We start from the raw sequence: 17,984 nt of genomic DNA, 5'->3' as shown, positions 1-17,984 counted from the left end.
AGATGTGGTCATCAATCATAAATCCCAAGTATTTGTAAGTAGTTACAACCTCAATTTCATTACCTTGGGAAGTTAAAATGTTCTGATTTAACACAATCTTTCTGGAATTTGAAAATACCATTAGTTTGGTTTTATCAGCATTGAGAACAAGCTTCAGTTGACAAAGCTGAGCCTGCACTTGATCAAAAGCACTGTGCATATAAACAAAAGCCTTACTGAGCGAGGATGCACAACAATAAATTACACTGTCATCCGCTTAGAAATGGAAAGCTGCATTTGGGACATTTTGTCCAAGGCTATTAATATACAAAGTAAATAATAGCGGTGTGTGTGTCAGTATTTCAGAGGAGGAGCCAGGCCCTCTGCGCAGTGACGCCGAGGGGAAAGGAGGACCTAAGATCAGCCGTACGTTCAGCTACCTCCGCAGTAAGATGAGCAAGAAAGGCAAGGTGAGCCTGAGACTAGCTCCTGCAGTCTACACACACACAGCAACCGTCCACATGCAAAACTAACACTTAAAGGTGCAGTGTGTAAGATTTAAAGTTTTTTTTTTTGTCGAACAGACTTAGTAGAAATGGATTACACTATTCAGTAAGTATGTCTTAATTAGTGTATAATCACTTGAATATAAAATATGTTGTTTCTTCTATTTCCTTAGAATGATATATGTATATATGTTATATGTCACCCTCCATGGAGGCCGCCATGTGGCACTGCTATGTTTCTACAGTAGCACAGAATGGACACACTTAACGGCCTTGCGCATTTTTACATTGAGCTGTCGGAAGGAGAAGTACTATAGAATAAATAAATACATCTTCACCTCATCACTTGATATTGTGGAAAGGCTTGAGGCAGTGGTGGAAGATGCCATCTTTAGTAACTAGCTTCTTTTCCTTGAAGGCCACCGTAGCTACTGTTATTATTCAAAAGGGAGGGGTTAGCAAGGGAGTGCTGCAATCTAGAACTTGAACATCAGCACTTGATTCCACTAAATATTCCGTTATTACTCACTGCACCTTTAAATAATGCAGCTTTGGCCGCACAAAGAAGCCTGCAGAGGATGTGACGTGGACACATTTTTGATATTGCAAATGTAAGCAGTTTCGCTTGCATGTGGGAGTGGCTCTTAAGGAAACTGGTGCTTTTGTGATCAGTCACCATTTAAACCATAGGTATCTAGTCTATAAAGCAGAAGTGGTGTGGGTAAAGCGCTTGTGGTATTCATAGGTTGCGTTCCGAATCGCATACTTTCTACTATATAGTATGTAGAAAAAAGATTTAGGATGTCCCGATTCTTATGGCCAGATTTAGGATGGTTAGAAGTACCCGGATGTTCTACTTCATCCGGCCAAGATTGTTAGTGTTGAAAACTGCATCCTATTTGGGCGATTCTGACCCACAATCCAATGCGCACGTGAAGTGACGTTTACATCGACGAAGCCTCCATATGAAAACAAACGGGGATGCGACGGATATAAAAGCAAGAGGCAAGATCAAGGCGCAATGTTATGATGAAATAAGAGAGTAAAAGTATGTCCCAATACTATGCCTACTGCATCCTAACTAGATTCTTTTTATCGTCGGATGTAGTATGTAGAATAGAAAAAAGAAAGAGTATGCGATTCGGAACGCAACCATATATTCTCTCATAGTGTTGAAGGGAAATCACACAAGCGGTTGTTAACAGCTGTGTAGTAAAGTCAAGCCTCTATATATATAAAGTAGAAACCTATCAAATCTGCTTCTTGAGAGGTTCATACACAGGTATTCTCTAGTTAAACAAACTGTCACTGTGAATCTAATCTGCTGTTTGGTAGAAATGCAGTTTGAATGAGTGCATTGTTGAATGTGGATGATACACACACTCAATCTTAAATCAATAGCAACTTTAAAACAGGTATTACTGTTTTATATTTATAATTCTTTTTTTATTTGGTCTGATGGGCAGAACATAGAATAGGAAACTGCTTTGGGATGGCTGGAATTTCTCTGAAATTTATTTCACTTCTATAAAGACACAGAGAGCAAATGAGGCTCTGATTACTGGAGGTGGCATCGTTTGTAACAGCTCATAAATCTCTCTGATTGAAAACAACTTAGAATCTAGATTTCTGCGGGGGCAGGCTATTTCTTGATGTTAGCTGACATGAATGCCAGACCCCGCCTGCCAGCAAATGCAAAATAGAATTGAAACTAAACAAGAACTGAAGTGAAATGAATTCTTCAAATCACTGAATGAGAAGAGAACACTAGTGAAAAGGTTCAAACATCAAAAAACACATTCAAAAAAAAATTTAAATGTAAAAAGCTTGAGAGAAATGTTTCTAACCGATTATAATTCTTCAGTTATTGATGCATCATGAAATAGTTTGGTGTTTAAATGCTGGACTGTGCAGATGTCAAGAACTCTGCAAAACCAGACAATGAAAGAGGAAGTGTGTGTGTGTGTATGTGTGTGAGCGTGCGTGCGTGTGAGAGCGTGCGTGCGTGTGTGTCTTCGCTGATGTTTTTTAGCTCACTTCCTGATTTAAAAGCAGACAGATGAGCAGCCTGTAATGACTGATTCAAAAAGACGCTGTACTGCTCAGACAGAGAAATTCATCCAGAAACTAATTATATTCAGTATTAGGGCCAGTCAGACAGGGGGACGGACAGACAGACAGGGGGACAGACAGGGGGACAAACAGACAGACAGGGGGACAAACGGACAGACAGACAGACAGGGGAACAGTTAAAGCCATGCTGGGTAAAAGGTTAAATCGCTCTGTGAGGTGGAGAGGAGACACCGGATCAGATGAGGTAAGAGGATGAACATTTCATTACATCTAGTCAGTCCCTCCAATTCTGACATCACTGAGGTGTGTGTGTGTGTGTGTGTGTGTGTGTGTGTGTGTGTGTGTGTGTGTGTGTGTGTGTGTGTGTGTGTGTGTGTGTGTGTGTGTGTGTGTGTGTGTGTGTTACAAGTCATCTATTACAATACCACTTCAGTAACGATAAAAATTTATACGATTTTTTTTCAAGATATCAATTAATCAACTGATGTTTCATCTAAGCTTTGTGGGCCTTACATACTTTTGGGTAGTAAACAATATTTTATAGACTTCATATGGTTTGTGTACAAACATCTTAATTGGTAAAAACTAGTAAAAAGTAGGAAATGGCTACAACACTGGATCCATGGTCTATCAATGAGGAAACACACACAGTTAGAGAATAGACTCACAAAAGGTTCAAAAAGACAAAAGATGGGGACAGAAGCATTAAGTAGACAGGAAGAGGCTTGGGTCAGCAGCTACCATGGCAACGTGTTCTAAGGCTGTGTGCTGTTCCTCTGACACAATGTCTACAAATATCTCAAAAGAGGAAGTGGTGTCATAAATGTGTCCACCACCACAAAACAAGAATAGGATGACCTCATTATTGATACAAAGTATAAAAGAAGATGAAAAATAAAGATTATACATAAGGGAGTTCCGACCGAGTAATTTGATTGGATGATAGTCATTCTACTGAACTGAGTGCAAAAGAAAAAACACCCTACCATCATGACATATATTTCTACATAGGGTATTTTAATATATAAACATATGCAGTTCTTCTTTGAGCCCTTTGATGCATTGCATTAGGACATTATGCTTTGGGAGGTTGCAAGATGTTCTTCTATCTATCTATATTGGTATCTATCTGATGACAAACATTATTTGATAACAAGCATTATTTGATAATTCGATGAGACAAAGACGATGCATTTTATCTATTAAAGTGGCTATGAGGAACGTTCAGTGTGTTCATTCTAGCGGCCACTGTGGATCACAGCGGTAGTTTTTTTATAACGCCAGCTGTTGTTCCTGGGGGAGTGTACCCCAGACAAAGGCATTAAGAAAAAAACTACATAAAAATAGCATTCTTTGCACTGATGGTCTCGTTTGCTGTTACATGTAATTTATGATCACCAGAAGAACAATTAGACTGTTTTTAGAAATATTGTAAAGTTTCTCGTAACTTCTTTAGCAGCTGAATTACCTCAAAATATTTGACCCTGTTGAATACCTGACGTGTGTCTCACCTGCCTTTGCTTCCAGGAGAAAGAGAAGGAGAGGAAAGGAGAGAAGGAACGAGAGAGTAAAGAGAGAGAAAAGAAGAGTGCCAACGGTCACGTGTTCATCCCGGTCAGTGCGTCTCCCGCCTCGGTCTGTCAGCACTGCACCAAACACCTGCACAACAAGGAGGCGCTCCTCTGCAACAGTAAGACTCTATCACACACACACACGCACACGCACACACACACACACACACACTCACACTCACACTCACATACACACACTCACGCTCCCTTTCCTGAGAGCAGAGCAGGAAAAAGCGCATCTTAACATCTCTCTCCTTCCTCTTTCTCTCTCTCTCTCCCTCCGCCTCCCTTCTTCCTCTTTCTCTTCCTCCTCGTCCTCCATGGCCAGCTTTGCCTCCTGTGCTCTTTGGTGCTTTCTCTGTGATGTATCCGTGTCATTTCCCTTTAACTCTGTTTCTCTCAGTAGGCTTTTTACTAGTGGTAAAGCTCAACTTTATATTCAGCAGTTGTTTAAATCATTATTGAAGCAGGATTATCTGCAGCAGCAGTCACTGCACATTATTCCTGATTTTAAAATACAATTCACACAGACATGACTGTGGACTGAACATGTGTTTCCTCTGCTCTGTTAAATCTATCAAACCAAGACAAGCGGCCGCTGGTCAGTGTGTCACCCTGACAACAGGAAGTAGCATTAGGATCATTATTAGGTCTGTCTATCAGTTGATTAAAGGATAACCAAGAAGTCAACCACATGTTATTTGATATCACAATACGTGTCAGATGTAATGTAGCATGTGTTGTAATAGAGTTTCTTCAGTAGACCTCTGGTTAACCAACGTTATTAATTAAGGGTCCAAATTTGTTTCCGCTACATCCTATGTGTGTATGTGTGTGTGTCCATGCGTGTCGTGTGTGGTGTGTGTGTGCTCGTGCGTGTGTATCAACAGCTAAATAACTACTTAGCGATGAACAACTGCTTTGATGTCTTCCAGTCAGGATTTCGACAACACCACAGCACTGAGACCGCTCTGGTTAAAGTCCTCAATGACATCCACTTAAACACAGACAGTGGCAAAAGTTCTGTCTTAGTTTTACTTGATCTCAGTGCTGCTTTCGACACAGTTGACCACAACATATTACTAGATCGCCTTGCAAACTGGGTTGGACTTTCTGGAACTGTACTAAACTGGTTTGAATCCTACTTAAAGGACAGAGACTACTATGTGTCAATAGGCAATATATAGGCAGATTATGAATAAGAACACATAATGCTACCATAATTATACAGACGACACACAAATCTACATAACCATATCACCAGGAGACTATAGTCCAATTCAAGCACTAAGTAAGTGCATTGAACAAATCAATGATTGGATGTGCCAAAATGTTCTTCAATTAAACAACGACAAAACTGAAGTAATTGTCTTTGGTAACAGGGATGAACAATTAAAAGTCAGTGCACAGCTTAAATCTGTTATGTTAGAAAACACACACCAAGCCAGAAATCTTGGTGTTGTCGTAGACTCAGACTTGAATTTCAAAAAACACATTAAATCAATTAATAAGTCAGCCTACTACCACCTTAAAAACATATCAAGAATTAAAGGGCTTATGTCTCAGCAAGATTTAGAAAAACTTGTCCATGCATTAATCTTTAGTAGACTTGACTACTGTAAAGGCCTAATTCCACCGGCCTGTCCGGTCCTTCTCCGCTCCAGCACGGAGCTGTCAGGTTTTTACTTTAGTCAGTGCGTGAGCGTCCACTAGCTCCGCTGCACCGTCTCTCTGCTCCGCTGCTGCTCCAGCTCTCCGGTGAAATACACACTGCTTCTATTTTTGCTGGATGCCGGAGCTCACCGCATCAATTTAGCACAGAACACATCGAGATAGACAGGAACACAGACGCCGACAAAACAATAAAACCTCCGGTTAATTTCAAAATAAGACACTCGGTGTTCACTGCAGGTAACAATCTCAAAACAGAGACACATACAACATGTCCACTGTTCTTTTACTCGTTCGGATGGGAACAATAACCTTCCGTGCGTTCGTTGTTGTGTAAATACCATATAGGATAATCATATTATCAAGTGCGATCGCCCTCCTCGGTCTCGCGACTCCCTCTGTTCAGCGGAGCTGGCCGTGCCTACTTTGAAAACGGAGCCGGTGGGTGTTGACGGACGTGGGCGCACGGAGCAAAACCATTGGACAACGCACTCGCAGCCAGTGGAATTCCGGGGTAACAGTGTGCTTGCAGGCCTTCCAAAAAAATCTATCCGACAGCTTCAGCTAATTCAGAATGCTGCTGCTCGAGTCCTCACCAGGACCAAAAAATTTGATCACATCACCCCAGTTCTGAGGTCTTTACACTGGCTTCCTGTCACTCAAAGAATTGATTTCAAAATATTGATGTTGGTTAACAAAGCCCTAAATGGTCTAGGGCCAAAATACATTACTGATCTGCTGATACGTTATGAACCGTCCAGAGCCCTTAGGTCGTCTGGGACAGGTCTACTTATAGTCCCCAGAGTTAAGACTAAACAAGGAGAAGCCAATCTCTGGAACAAACTCCCAGAGAACTTGAGGTCTGCTACAACTCTCAGCTCTTTTAAATCAAGTCTGAAGACTTTTCTGTTTCCATTTGAACCTGTAATTTTTATTTAATTTAAATGTTCTATTTGCCTTGCCTTGCCTTGTGTGTGTCCTAAGACAGTACATGTGACGTTGCAGTAGCTTTATATACTGTATTGTAGCTCTTAATGTATTGGTATTATTATACACATGAATGTGTGTTTGTAATGCTCATCACGTTTTGTTTCCAGGCTGTGGAGTCCAGGTTCATAAGAGCTGCAGAGAGAGTCTACCTGTCTGTACAAAGAGCAAAACAAAGGTATGTCTCATCCACACCCACTCTCAACATTCAGCACTGGAATACAAACTTAACAATACCATGAGCGTGCCAAACACCCCTGTTGAACCTTTAATTCATTATCTATATAATATATATCTATGACTAAGAGGGACTCTGATAAACTGATTACAATAGTAATCTTAAGTTAAGTCTGTTTGGTGTTTAGTGCTCAAGGACACAATGGTGGTGAGCACCGTAGATATAATAACTGCCACCACTAGTTTTAACATAATATAATATAATATACAAATATACATGATTTAACATACATAACACCCTCCTGTCCGGTGCCGGGGTTTGAGCCAGCGTCTTTTTGGTTACTGGTTGGTCCTTTTTTTTTCTTTTTTTTTTCAAGTAATTAAACAATTAATTAATTGAGTTTCCTGCAGCAGGATTCCCAACAACTTTCAGATGAAGATATTAAATCCATAAGCATATCTATATCTGCTTCTTATTTTAAAGAAGCACATATGTAGTTGGTCTCTTGCGTTCAGAAGAGCACACATGCGTGTTTGTATTACCACTGAGTCTTAGAAGCTCGTAGTGAACATGCTGTAATCTGTTTGATATTTTTAGACCTAAAGTAAGCAGGTCCAGTATTAGCTCATGATGTCCTGTGTTTGTTTTTTCCAACAACAGTCACTGGGGCCAGAAGCTGTACCTGGGTCAGCTGTTAACATGAGGACTAAATGTAAGAACTTTACAAACTAGCCATCTCTTGTTTAACATGTGAAGCAGTGAGTCAAGTCCCATGTGTCTTTCTGTCATGATGAAACTGTGTGTAACAGGTCAGACATGCCTCCCAGCCATAGATTAGATTTGTGCACACTCCCCGTGGTGTCGGATTGTTGGAATGAAATTCAATTCTATCTTGACCATCTTCCCTTAAAGGTCACATTCACATATTATGCTCATTTTCTGGTTCAACATTGTAATCTGGGTTTCTGTTACAAACGGTTTCCATGGTGTAGTGGCCAAAAAAACATTTATCTTTCTTACTGTTCCATTGCTGAATTTTCAGCCTCTGAAACGCTCCATTTTAGAACCTGTCTCTGTAAGCCCCGCCTTACCAAAAACCCTGTCTGCTCTGATTGGCCCTAATCTAATCTTATCTCAAGTTACATTGTCCATTAATATGAGCAAGTTCACTTTTTCAGATCTATTAGCCACTGAGGCTTTTTATACCAGAGGACCTACAGTTGTGTTCAAAATAATAGCAGTGTGTTTAAAAAAGTGAGGCAAGATCAAAATCCTAATCATAGCTTTTATTTCCAAACACGCAAATGCATTGGGGACATTGCACATTCTATTCCAAATCCAAATATGAAGAAACATTTGTCAAATGTTTCTTCATCTTTACAGAAAGTGAAGAAAAAGGAATATTAGACTGTTCAAAAAAATAGCAGTGTCTGCATTTTTCTTTACAACTCAAACATTTACTGTATCAACTGAAAAATGCATGAAGATTTAGCTTTCCTATGAATCACTGAACTAATATTTAGTTGTATAACCTCTGTTTCTGAGAACTGCTTCACATCTGTGTTGCAGTGAGTCGACCAACTTATGGCACCTGTGAACAGGTGTTTCAGCCCAGGACGATTGGACTACATTCCACAATTCCTCTGCATTTCTTGGTTTTGCCTCAAAAACAGCATTTTTGATGTCACCACATAGGTTTTCTATTGGATTAAGGTCAAGGGATTGGGCTGGCCAATCCATAACGTTAATCTTGATGGACTGGAACCAAGATCTTGTTCGCTTACTGGTGTTTTTGGGGTCGTTGATTTGTTGGAACACCCATTTCAAAGGCATTTCCTCTTCAGCATAAGGCAACATGACCTCTTCAAGTATTTAAATGTAACCAAACTGATCCATGATCCATGGTATGCGATGAATAGACCCAACACCATAGTATGAGAAACATCCCCATAACATGATGTCTGTGCCACCATGCTTCACTGTCTTCAAAGTGTACCGTGGCTTGAATTCAGTGGTTGGGGGTCGTACATTAGAATACTTGAAGAGGTCATGTTGCCTTATGCTGAAGAGGAAATGCCTTTGAAATGGGTGTTCCAACAAGTCAACGACCCCAAACACACCAGTAAGCGAACAAGATCTTGGTTCCAGATCAACAAGATTAACGTTATGGAGTGGCCAGCCCAATCTCTGGACCTTAATCCAATAGAAAACCTATGTGTTGACATCAAAAATGCTGTTTTTGAGGCAAAACCAAGAAATGCAGAGGAATTGTGGAATGCAGTCCAATCGTCCTGGGCTGAAACACCTATTCACAGGTGCCATAAGTTGGTCGGCTCCCTGCAACACAGATGTGAAGCAGTTCTCAGAAACAGAGGTTATACAACTAAATATTAGTTCAGTGATTCATAGGAAAGCTAAATCTTCATGCATTTTTCAGTTGATACAGTAAATGTTTGAGTTGTTAAGAAAAATCCAGACACTGCTATTTTTTTGAACAGTCTAATATTCCTTTTTCTTCACTTTCTGTAAAGATGAAGAAACATTTGACAAAAGTTTCTTCATATTTGGAGTTGGAATGGAATGTGCAATGTCCCCAATGCATTAGCGTGTATGGAAATAAAAGCTATGATTAGGATTTTGATCTTTACTAAATTTTTTAAACACACTGCTATTATTTTGAACACAACTGTATGAGCCTGTTACTGATAGTAATGATGGTCGAAACCAGTGTTGCCACAGTTACTTTGAAAAAGTAATCTGATTACTGATTACTAGTTACTCCTTAACATAGTAATTTAGTCACTTTACTGATTACTTGAAGTTAAAAGTAACTAAGTTAGATTACAAGTTACTTTAAAAGTTACTTTTCAGGTTTTGAAACCCATATATCTCAATTTAAAACATGCACATATTAAGAATCATTGAAAATATATAAAATAAAGCTTGTAGGCTAGTAGCCTATAGGCATACTGTTTTCAAATTAATAAAAATTGTGGTTTAAAAAATGTAACAAAAAAAACGTTTTTCCCCCCCATGAAAATAAATGCATTCCTCCAAAGTGTAAAGACAGTAGCAGTGTCTGCTTGGCCCTTCACTCTCATGCATTCATTTGACTTTTTTCTGCGATGTCTCATGTGTTGATAGACTGGGTGTGTGCGGCCACCGGTCGCCACGTGACTATAAGTTTCCAAGTTTTAAACACTTCTATCTCTTCAACGTCACCGTACCCGAATCCTAAATATCCCCATAGCAGATGCTATACTTCATGGGGGGGAAAACGTTTGTTTTGCGCCACAGTTAGACTTGCCCGTAATGCTGCTGCACACACACACACACACTGCATGTCAGAGACGAGGGGCGCTACCAAAAAGACGAGAGGAGCAGTTGGAGCGTTTAGAGACACATGCGTGCACATTTATTTACATTAAATCGCAATCGCAGTCATTTGTGCAGTTATGTAAAATGTTTTACTAAGGAAAATGACAGAAAAAGTAACGCACAGTGACTTTGATGAGTAACTTTAATCTGATTACTGGTTTGGAGATAGTAACGCGTTAGATTACTCGTTACTGAAAAAAGAGGTCCGATGCCGGTACTAAGTAACGCGTTACCGGCATCACTGGTCAAAACCAATATAAGACCAAAGGTGAAATTCCCCATGGCAGTTTTATTTTGATGAAGACATGTCCCCTCTCATGGAGAATACTTCAAATCATCTAATCATCACTTAATGATAGGGCATAGAAGTGTGCTGCAGACATTGTATGTTCTAGAGAGCATCTTGTTCTTTATGTCTAGCTACATCTTCAGCATCCTCCGTATCGTCCACATCCTCCTCCTCGTCACGGGAACGCTGGTCCACGGCAACCAGCCCTGACGACCACATCCTCCCTGTGCTGGCTCCACGTAGACACCCCAGCTTCTTCAACACACACAGTAACCTGGCCAAGAGCATCTCCACCAGCAACATAGCAGGGTGAGACAGCACACACCAACACACAGTGCTGGGGAATAGGGTAACATTATGACATTAAGACATTTATTTTTGTATTACATTTTTTTCAGAAATGTTCGAATAAATATGCAAATTTGGCAATTTCTAAATTTTTTCTTCAAAAACTAAACATATGTTGGATATAGCCAGAGTTAAAATATTTAGTTAATTTTTTCAACATATTAGTGCCGCCCAAAGTATTAGCGGAACAAATTTTGGATACGCCTACAGCCTTTTTTAATTTTATTAGTAAAAAATTACTATGTACAGCTCCTAAAAAGGCATTTTCAGACACCTAACAACATATACTCGTTTGAAAGAAGACATGGTGTGGAAGCAAAATAGATAAAATCTCCATATTGACCATACTGTACATTTGGCATATTTACGTCATCTTGACGCTATTTACGCCATAATTACGTATTGCTGTACGGTGCAGTTCGGTACGAATACGAATATGTTTACTATTACACCCCTATTGTCATGTGTATGGAGTGAACCTAGTGTATTAAACACTCACACATGCTCATGCTTTTCTTTCTTGTAGGTTAGATGAAGTTCAACTGAAAGGCCTGAAGTTTCTGTCCCAGTCCACTGACTCTCTCAATCACGGGGGCAAAGTGGATGCCTCCACTGAGTCACTCACTGATGAAGGTAACACACACACACTCTCACACACACACACACACACACACACACACACACACACACACACACACACACACACACACACACACACACACACACACACACACACAACACACACACTCACACTCATTCGCACACCTCTGCGACGTCTGACACCTTCACAAACCATGGCTTGTGCTTGTATGTTGGCCTAGATTTATATAAATAAATAGTACTTTATGGTATGATATGGCACCAGAACCAAGCTGCGAAGAAGGAGAAAAGAGACCTCCATGTCACCTTCTTTGACCTGGCCAATGCCTTTGGATCAGTTCCCCATAACCTCCTCTGGGAATCCTTCAACTTCTTCCATGTTCCATCATCCATCACTACCCTAGTGAAAGCCTACTTCAAAGACCTGCAGCTGTGCTTCACAACAGCCAACTTTACAACCTCATGGCAGCGCCTAGAAGTAGGCATCATGGCAGGCTGTACAATCTCACCCCTGGCCTTCACAATGGCCATGGAGGTTATCATCAGGGCCTCAAGGTGGGTGGTGGGGGGTGAGCGAACTAAGAACGGGATCCGTCTTCCACCTATCCGAGCATACATGGATGACATGACCACTACTGCAGCATGCACCAGGCGGCTACTTGGAAAACTGCAAGAGAACATCAAGTGGGCCCGGATGAAAATCAAGCCAAGCAAGTCACGAACCATCTCAATAGTCAAGGGAAAGCTTAAAAACCTGAAGTTTTGCATTGGTGAAGACCCAATACCTATGGTATCTGAGCAACCCAAAAGCCTGGGCAGATGGTATGACGCAAGCCTCAGGGACAAAGACCAAGTGCAGCAAATAAGCCAGGATATCACCAACAGTCTGGAAAACATCAACAAGACACTGCTACCAGGGAAGCTTAAGCTCTGGTGCCTGCAATTTGGTCTTCTCCCTCGGGTAATGTGGCCGCTCACTATCTACAAGGTCCCAATAACAACTGTGGAGAAGATGGAGCGAACCATGACTTCATTTGTGAAGAAATGGCTTGGGCTCCCACGCTGTCTAACTAACATCAGCCTCTATGGCAAAGGGGTCCTTGAACTGCCTATCACAAGCCTTACTGAAGAGTACAAGTGCTCTAAAGTGAGACTCCATAGGACTTTGAAGGACTCCAGAGACCAGGGGCCTCATTTATAAACGTTGCGTACGCCCAGAAGAGGGCGCACGCCAATTTCTAAGCAAATATTGGGATTTATAAAAACCAAACTTGACGGGAGATGTGCGGTCCTCCACGCAAACTCTGACCCATGCGTACGCACAGAAAGTGGAGAAAGGAAAAACGGCGACTCCGTCGGCACATGTATGAAGTGCGAGAACGAATGTGTTTGTGTAAAATGTATCCAGATAGGCCTATTATAAGTCATGTAGGTCTATCATATATTGGGAGTTCCTTTGCAAAACGGATGAAGCCATTCTTACAACTAATGAACAAATGCCTCCACGGATTTTTCCATGGAGTGATACCAACAAAAACAAAACGAATTAGGATCTTAAATAGCCTACAAACGGAGACATATGAGTGCAAATAAAAACAAAATAGCAACGTTCGAATAAGCTCTGCAGTTATTAAAGAATAACCTATCTGCATGTTGTGGAATTAATTCTGATAATATTGAGGTGGAATACAGCCTATTACTTTTACACTGACGCTGTTCTCGATGCCTCAGTCAGGCAGACAGGAGTGCACCTTTTCATACACTAATGATAAGCCTACTGTACATCACATAGGCTACTATGATTTTTTTCACGGCTTTTAGTCCGTTTTATCTATGTGTTTTTCTTTGTGTTTAAGCACGTCGCAATTGTGTTTTGAAAGGGACTGTGAAGTTTATTATAAACCCTCCGCCGCCCGTCACTGCCCCGGGATGAATTCTCCGAATCTGTATCTCATGGTGCCCCCCGCTCGTGGCACAAACACTGTTGTGTGAGGACATGCACTTTTGCGTCCACTTTTATGTCGGATCACTTCTTTTTATTTCGGCCACAGCGTTCACAGAGATCGCCACAGGCTGCACTCTATCGCCTTTACGCTCACACTGCCACCAAACTATATTTTCCCTGGTCGCCACTTCTCCAACGGGTACTTCGGGGTGACCGCAGTGATCCACACCGTGTGGAGTTTATTTTTCCATTTCCCTTTCAGTCGGCGATTGCCACCACTACCGCCTTCATGCACTCAGTAAATGATATTAATTCGGGCGTGTCGATGACTATGTATGGGTAAATATGGGCGGTACGTGAAGCCCGCAAAGGCTGCGCCACATTTAGAGTTGATTGTGATTTATAAAGGGAAACAAGCGTAGGACGTGAGTGCGCACTGTTTTATAAATCCGAATATTTTTGTTCGCACGTACATCCTACATTTCTTCCGTACGCCAGCTTCCACGTGAATCCCACGCAAAGCTTTATAAATGAGGCCCCTGACCATCAGCAATGCTGTACCAAACCTGTTAACTGGACGGAAATGGACATCATCCGATGCGGCGCAACATGCTACGTCAGCCCTGAAGCACAGCGACATTGTGGGGCATGTCCAGCTGGGAAGAGGAGGCTTTGGCCTTGCAGCAAGTAAGCCAACTTGGCGTAAGGCCTCAACGTCAGAGAGGAGGAAAATGGTGGTAGAGGAGGTGCGCCGTCAGGAGGAGTCTAAAAGAAGTGCGAAGGCCGTCTCTCTTGTCAAGCAGGGACAATGGATGAGGTGGGAAGGCCTGGAGAGGAGAAAGATCAGCTGGAGGGAGCTCTGGGAAATGGAGGCAAGCAACATCAGCTTCATCATCAGAGCCACCTATGATGTGCTCCCATCTCCAAAAAACCTCAACCAGTGGTATGGCGAGGACCCAACCTGTGCCCTCTGCCCAACCCCAGCGACTCTCAAACACATCTTGGTCGGTTGTAAGACCAGCCTCTCACAAGGCCGCTACACCTGGAGACACAACCAGGTCCTCAAGAATCTGGCAGCAGCTCTGGAGAGCAAAAGGAATAACACAAACTCCCTGCCCCTGAGAGCAACAAATTATATCACAGCACCATCATTCATCTGAGAGGGACAGAAAAAGCACAACCATCCCCCTTCCAAACCAGAAGCTGGGCAGCTAGCCAAGGCCCGGGATTGGAAGATGCTAGTTGATATTGGCCAGCAACTAATCTTTCCACCTGAGATTGCAGCCACCACCCTTAGACCAGACTTGGTACTCTGGTCCCCGTCACTGAAGTCTGTCAACATCATAGAGCTCACAGTCCCATGGGAGAATTCAACTGAAGAGGCCTATGATCGCAAGAAACTGCGCTACACAGAACTGGCAGCAGACGCGCAGCAACGAGGATGGAATCCGAAAATCTATCCGGTTGAAGTGGGATGTAGAGGTTTTGTGGCTTCTTCCACAATCAGGTTGCTGAAAGACCTTGGCATCCATGGACAGGCTCTGCGACAGACAATAAGATCAGTCTCTGAAGCGGCCAAAAGAAGTCCCGTGGGCTGCTCAACAACCATGACATTTATTATGATTGGGCATGGGACACAAGCACAGGCTTGATCACCCTGTAGCTGGCCACCTTTGATGAGGGTGTCTAGTGATGAAAGGCCGAAACACCCACTGATTCGAAGGTACACTACTGAGGATATGTCCCGAAATTTACATCTGTCCCATATCAGTTTAACAATGAATTTGTATGAGCACTTATAGAAATAAAAATATTGTATATTATTATATATAATTTAGAAAGAAAAATTTATGATTTCTATATTGATGGTTGTGATCATGGTTTGCTTTGTTTTGGAATCAGTTTCAGATTGATGTTTTGGTTTCTATTTTGTTTAATTTATTATCGTCATGCTCTGACATGAGTTGACATGTAGAGGGTTTTTATTTTTGTTTGTTTTGTTTTGAGGGGGCAGGAAATATAAGATCATCTTCACCCTGCCTCCTTTTCGTCATGGTTTTATGGATTGTACATGTGAGAATGTTGAAATGAGTTTTGTTGGAAGACATCCACCATGGACGAAATAAATATAAATCAATCAATCAATCAAAGTTCCCACGTCACTCAACATCAAGGCAAACCTCATGTGTGAGCATCAATAACATCTATTGGCACAACGGACAGTTAATATCTCGTCCCGTGTTTTTATGATTCTTTTAGAGAACTTTTGATGAACCAATGGCCCGTATTAAAGTATACTATGTTTACTTCATTTTGACTTTGGTGATGTTCCCACTTGTGCCCATCTAATTATTGTGTGTGTGTGTGTGTGTGTGTGTGTGTGTGTGTGTGTGTGTGTGTGTGTGTGTGTGTGTGTGTGTGTGTGTGTGTGTGTGTGTGTGTGTGTGTGTGTGTGTGTGTGTGTAGGTACTGAGATGATGGACAGTCAGCTGATGGGAGAGTTTGAGTGGGATGTTAAAGATCTAGAAGCAGACTCTTGGAGCGGCACTGTGGATAAGAAGTTCCTGAAGGGGCTGAAGAAAGACGAGATCAAGAGACAGGACGTCATCTATGGTGCAATATGTCGTGACTTATCTAATGGGAAGAGCCCAAGGTGTATACATGTTCCTGGTGTCATGAGTAAATAACAGTCCTTTCTGTCCACAGAGCTGTACCAGACAGAGTTCCATCATGTGAGGACACTGAAGATCATGTCTGAAGTGTACTACAAAGGCCTTCAGAAGGAGCTACAGCTGGACACACACACTCTAGACAAGGTGATGAGGAGCACTTTATATCTATGCTCGCGCAAACATGAATGATTCATATTAAGAAGAAAAGAAGGGGGGGTGCTCGTGGTGTAGTGGTTAAAGCACGCACCCTCCCCCCCCCCCCCCCCCCCCATGAGGCTCAGTCCTCTTTACAGCAGACCAGGGTCCGGCACGGGTTGTTCTCTCCATAACATTTACCTCTCTACCCCATTTCAACTCTGTCACTCCAAAACTGTCTAATAAAAGCAACAGAAAAAAGAAAGAAAAGAAGAAAAAGTAGTTATGAAATGCAGCACATTAAAGGCCGGTGTGTTGATGGTTCTCTGTAGATCTTCCCTGTGTTGGACGACCTGTTGGACACACACACACACCTGCTCACCCAGCTGCTGGAGAGGAAGAGAGCGTCATCGGCCGAGGGACAGAACAACAACAGCTTCCTCATCTGCAGCATAGGGGACGTGTTGGTCAACCAGGTCAGCAACACAACACACCCAACCAATCATGTGTGTGTGTGTGACGTCAGGCTGAAAATACAAAGTCTCTCCTGGGAAAGAGGACAATATTCACATTGGATTCCAACCACTTCCAGTACATTTATCATGTGCCTTTCCTCTTGTTCTGATCGCTGTCTCAACATTCAGTTTTCAGGCTGCAGCGCCGATCGTATGAAGAAAACTTACGGGAAGTTCTGCAGTCGCCACAATGAAGCGGTCAACCTCTACAAAGACCTGCACGCCAAAGACAAACGCTTCCAGGCTTATATCAAGGTCAGCACTCATCTACTGTGTGTGTGTGTGTGTGTGTGTTTGTGTGTGTGTGTGTGTGTGTTAACCTATGGTTGATGTGCATCTCTATATGTTTAACCTATCAGTGATGACTGGTTCAGTGCTGTGCTTCACCTGCATGTCATGTGTCTGTGTGCAGAGGATCATGAGCAGCAGCATAGTGCGGAGGCTTAGTATCCCAGAATGCATTCTGTTGGTCACCCAGAGGATCACCAAGTATCCTGTTCTCATCCAGAGGATTCTCCAGCACACTAAAGGTAAGGACGGAAACTCTAGCCGTAACAAGAGAATAATGCCTGGTTTCCACTGGGCAGCACAGTTCGGTTTGGCACACCACAGTTCAGCAGGGCACAGTAACTCTAGATCTGGTTTGTGTTTCCACGGCAGACGGCACTCCTACTTGGTAGGTGGGGTTTATGCCGGACGGTGTCTCCGCAGTCAGGGTTTATGCAGTTTATGGGGTCTGAGCCGTCGAACAGTGCTGGCTGCGGCAGATATGTAACTATGGTGACATCATAGCAGCCGGACACAGTGTAGCACTTATTAATTATATGAAGAGAAGCCGACATTTATTTGTAAACACAAGCCTCTTGACTCTTGCCGAGGAGACTACACACAGCGTTTGTCTTTTGCATGGATATGATTCTGTTGACGGACTCAATCAATGAACTGCAGCGTGTAGCCCCACCCCTTCGGGACGGCTTGGTACCCCAACCAAATGTGCGGCACGGCTCGCTTAGTTTGGAACCATTACAGAACTTGTGACAGTGTAAACGCAAATAAATGCGTAACCAAGCCATACCAAACAGATCTGAAACCAAACGTATTGCTGGATGTTTAACGAGGTTCCTCCTGTGTGCTCTG

The 17,984-nt window shown here is 42.3% G+C and overlaps 1 protein-coding gene across 4 annotated transcripts in view; it reads left to right on the top strand.

The window, feature by feature from the left end:
* Positions 1–17,984, top strand: part of LOC307250839 (A-kinase anchoring protein 13) — a 201,779-nt gene that overhangs the window by 157,214 nt on the left and 26,581 nt on the right. For all 4 annotated transcript variants that reach the window (XM_080028071.1, XM_080028073.1, XM_080028072.1 and 1 more), the window contains 11 exons: positions 338–449; positions 4,086–4,248; positions 6,898–6,965; positions 7,626–7,677; positions 10,764–10,941; positions 11,507–11,613; positions 15,992–16,138; positions 16,232–16,341; positions 16,665–16,808; positions 16,977–17,102; positions 17,260–17,377. In XM_080028071.1, the coding sequence (XP_079884197.1) occupies positions 338–449; positions 4,086–4,248; positions 6,898–6,965; positions 7,626–7,677; positions 10,764–10,941; positions 11,507–11,613; positions 15,992–16,138; positions 16,232–16,341; positions 16,665–16,808; positions 16,977–17,102; positions 17,260–17,377 (1,325 nt within the window). The remainder of the gene's footprint in view (positions 1–337; positions 450–4,085; positions 4,249–6,897; positions 6,966–7,625; positions 7,678–10,763; positions 10,942–11,506; positions 11,614–15,991; positions 16,139–16,231; positions 16,342–16,664; positions 16,809–16,976; positions 17,103–17,259; positions 17,378–17,984) is intronic.

Source organism: Ammodytes marinus (genome assembly GCF_949987685.1).
Source record: "Ammodytes marinus genome assembly, chromosome: 5".
Classification (NCBI taxonomy): Eukaryota; Metazoa; Chordata; class Actinopteri; order Uranoscopiformes; family Ammodytidae; genus Ammodytes; species Ammodytes marinus.
This window is presented reverse-complemented; position numbering and strand designations above follow the sequence as displayed.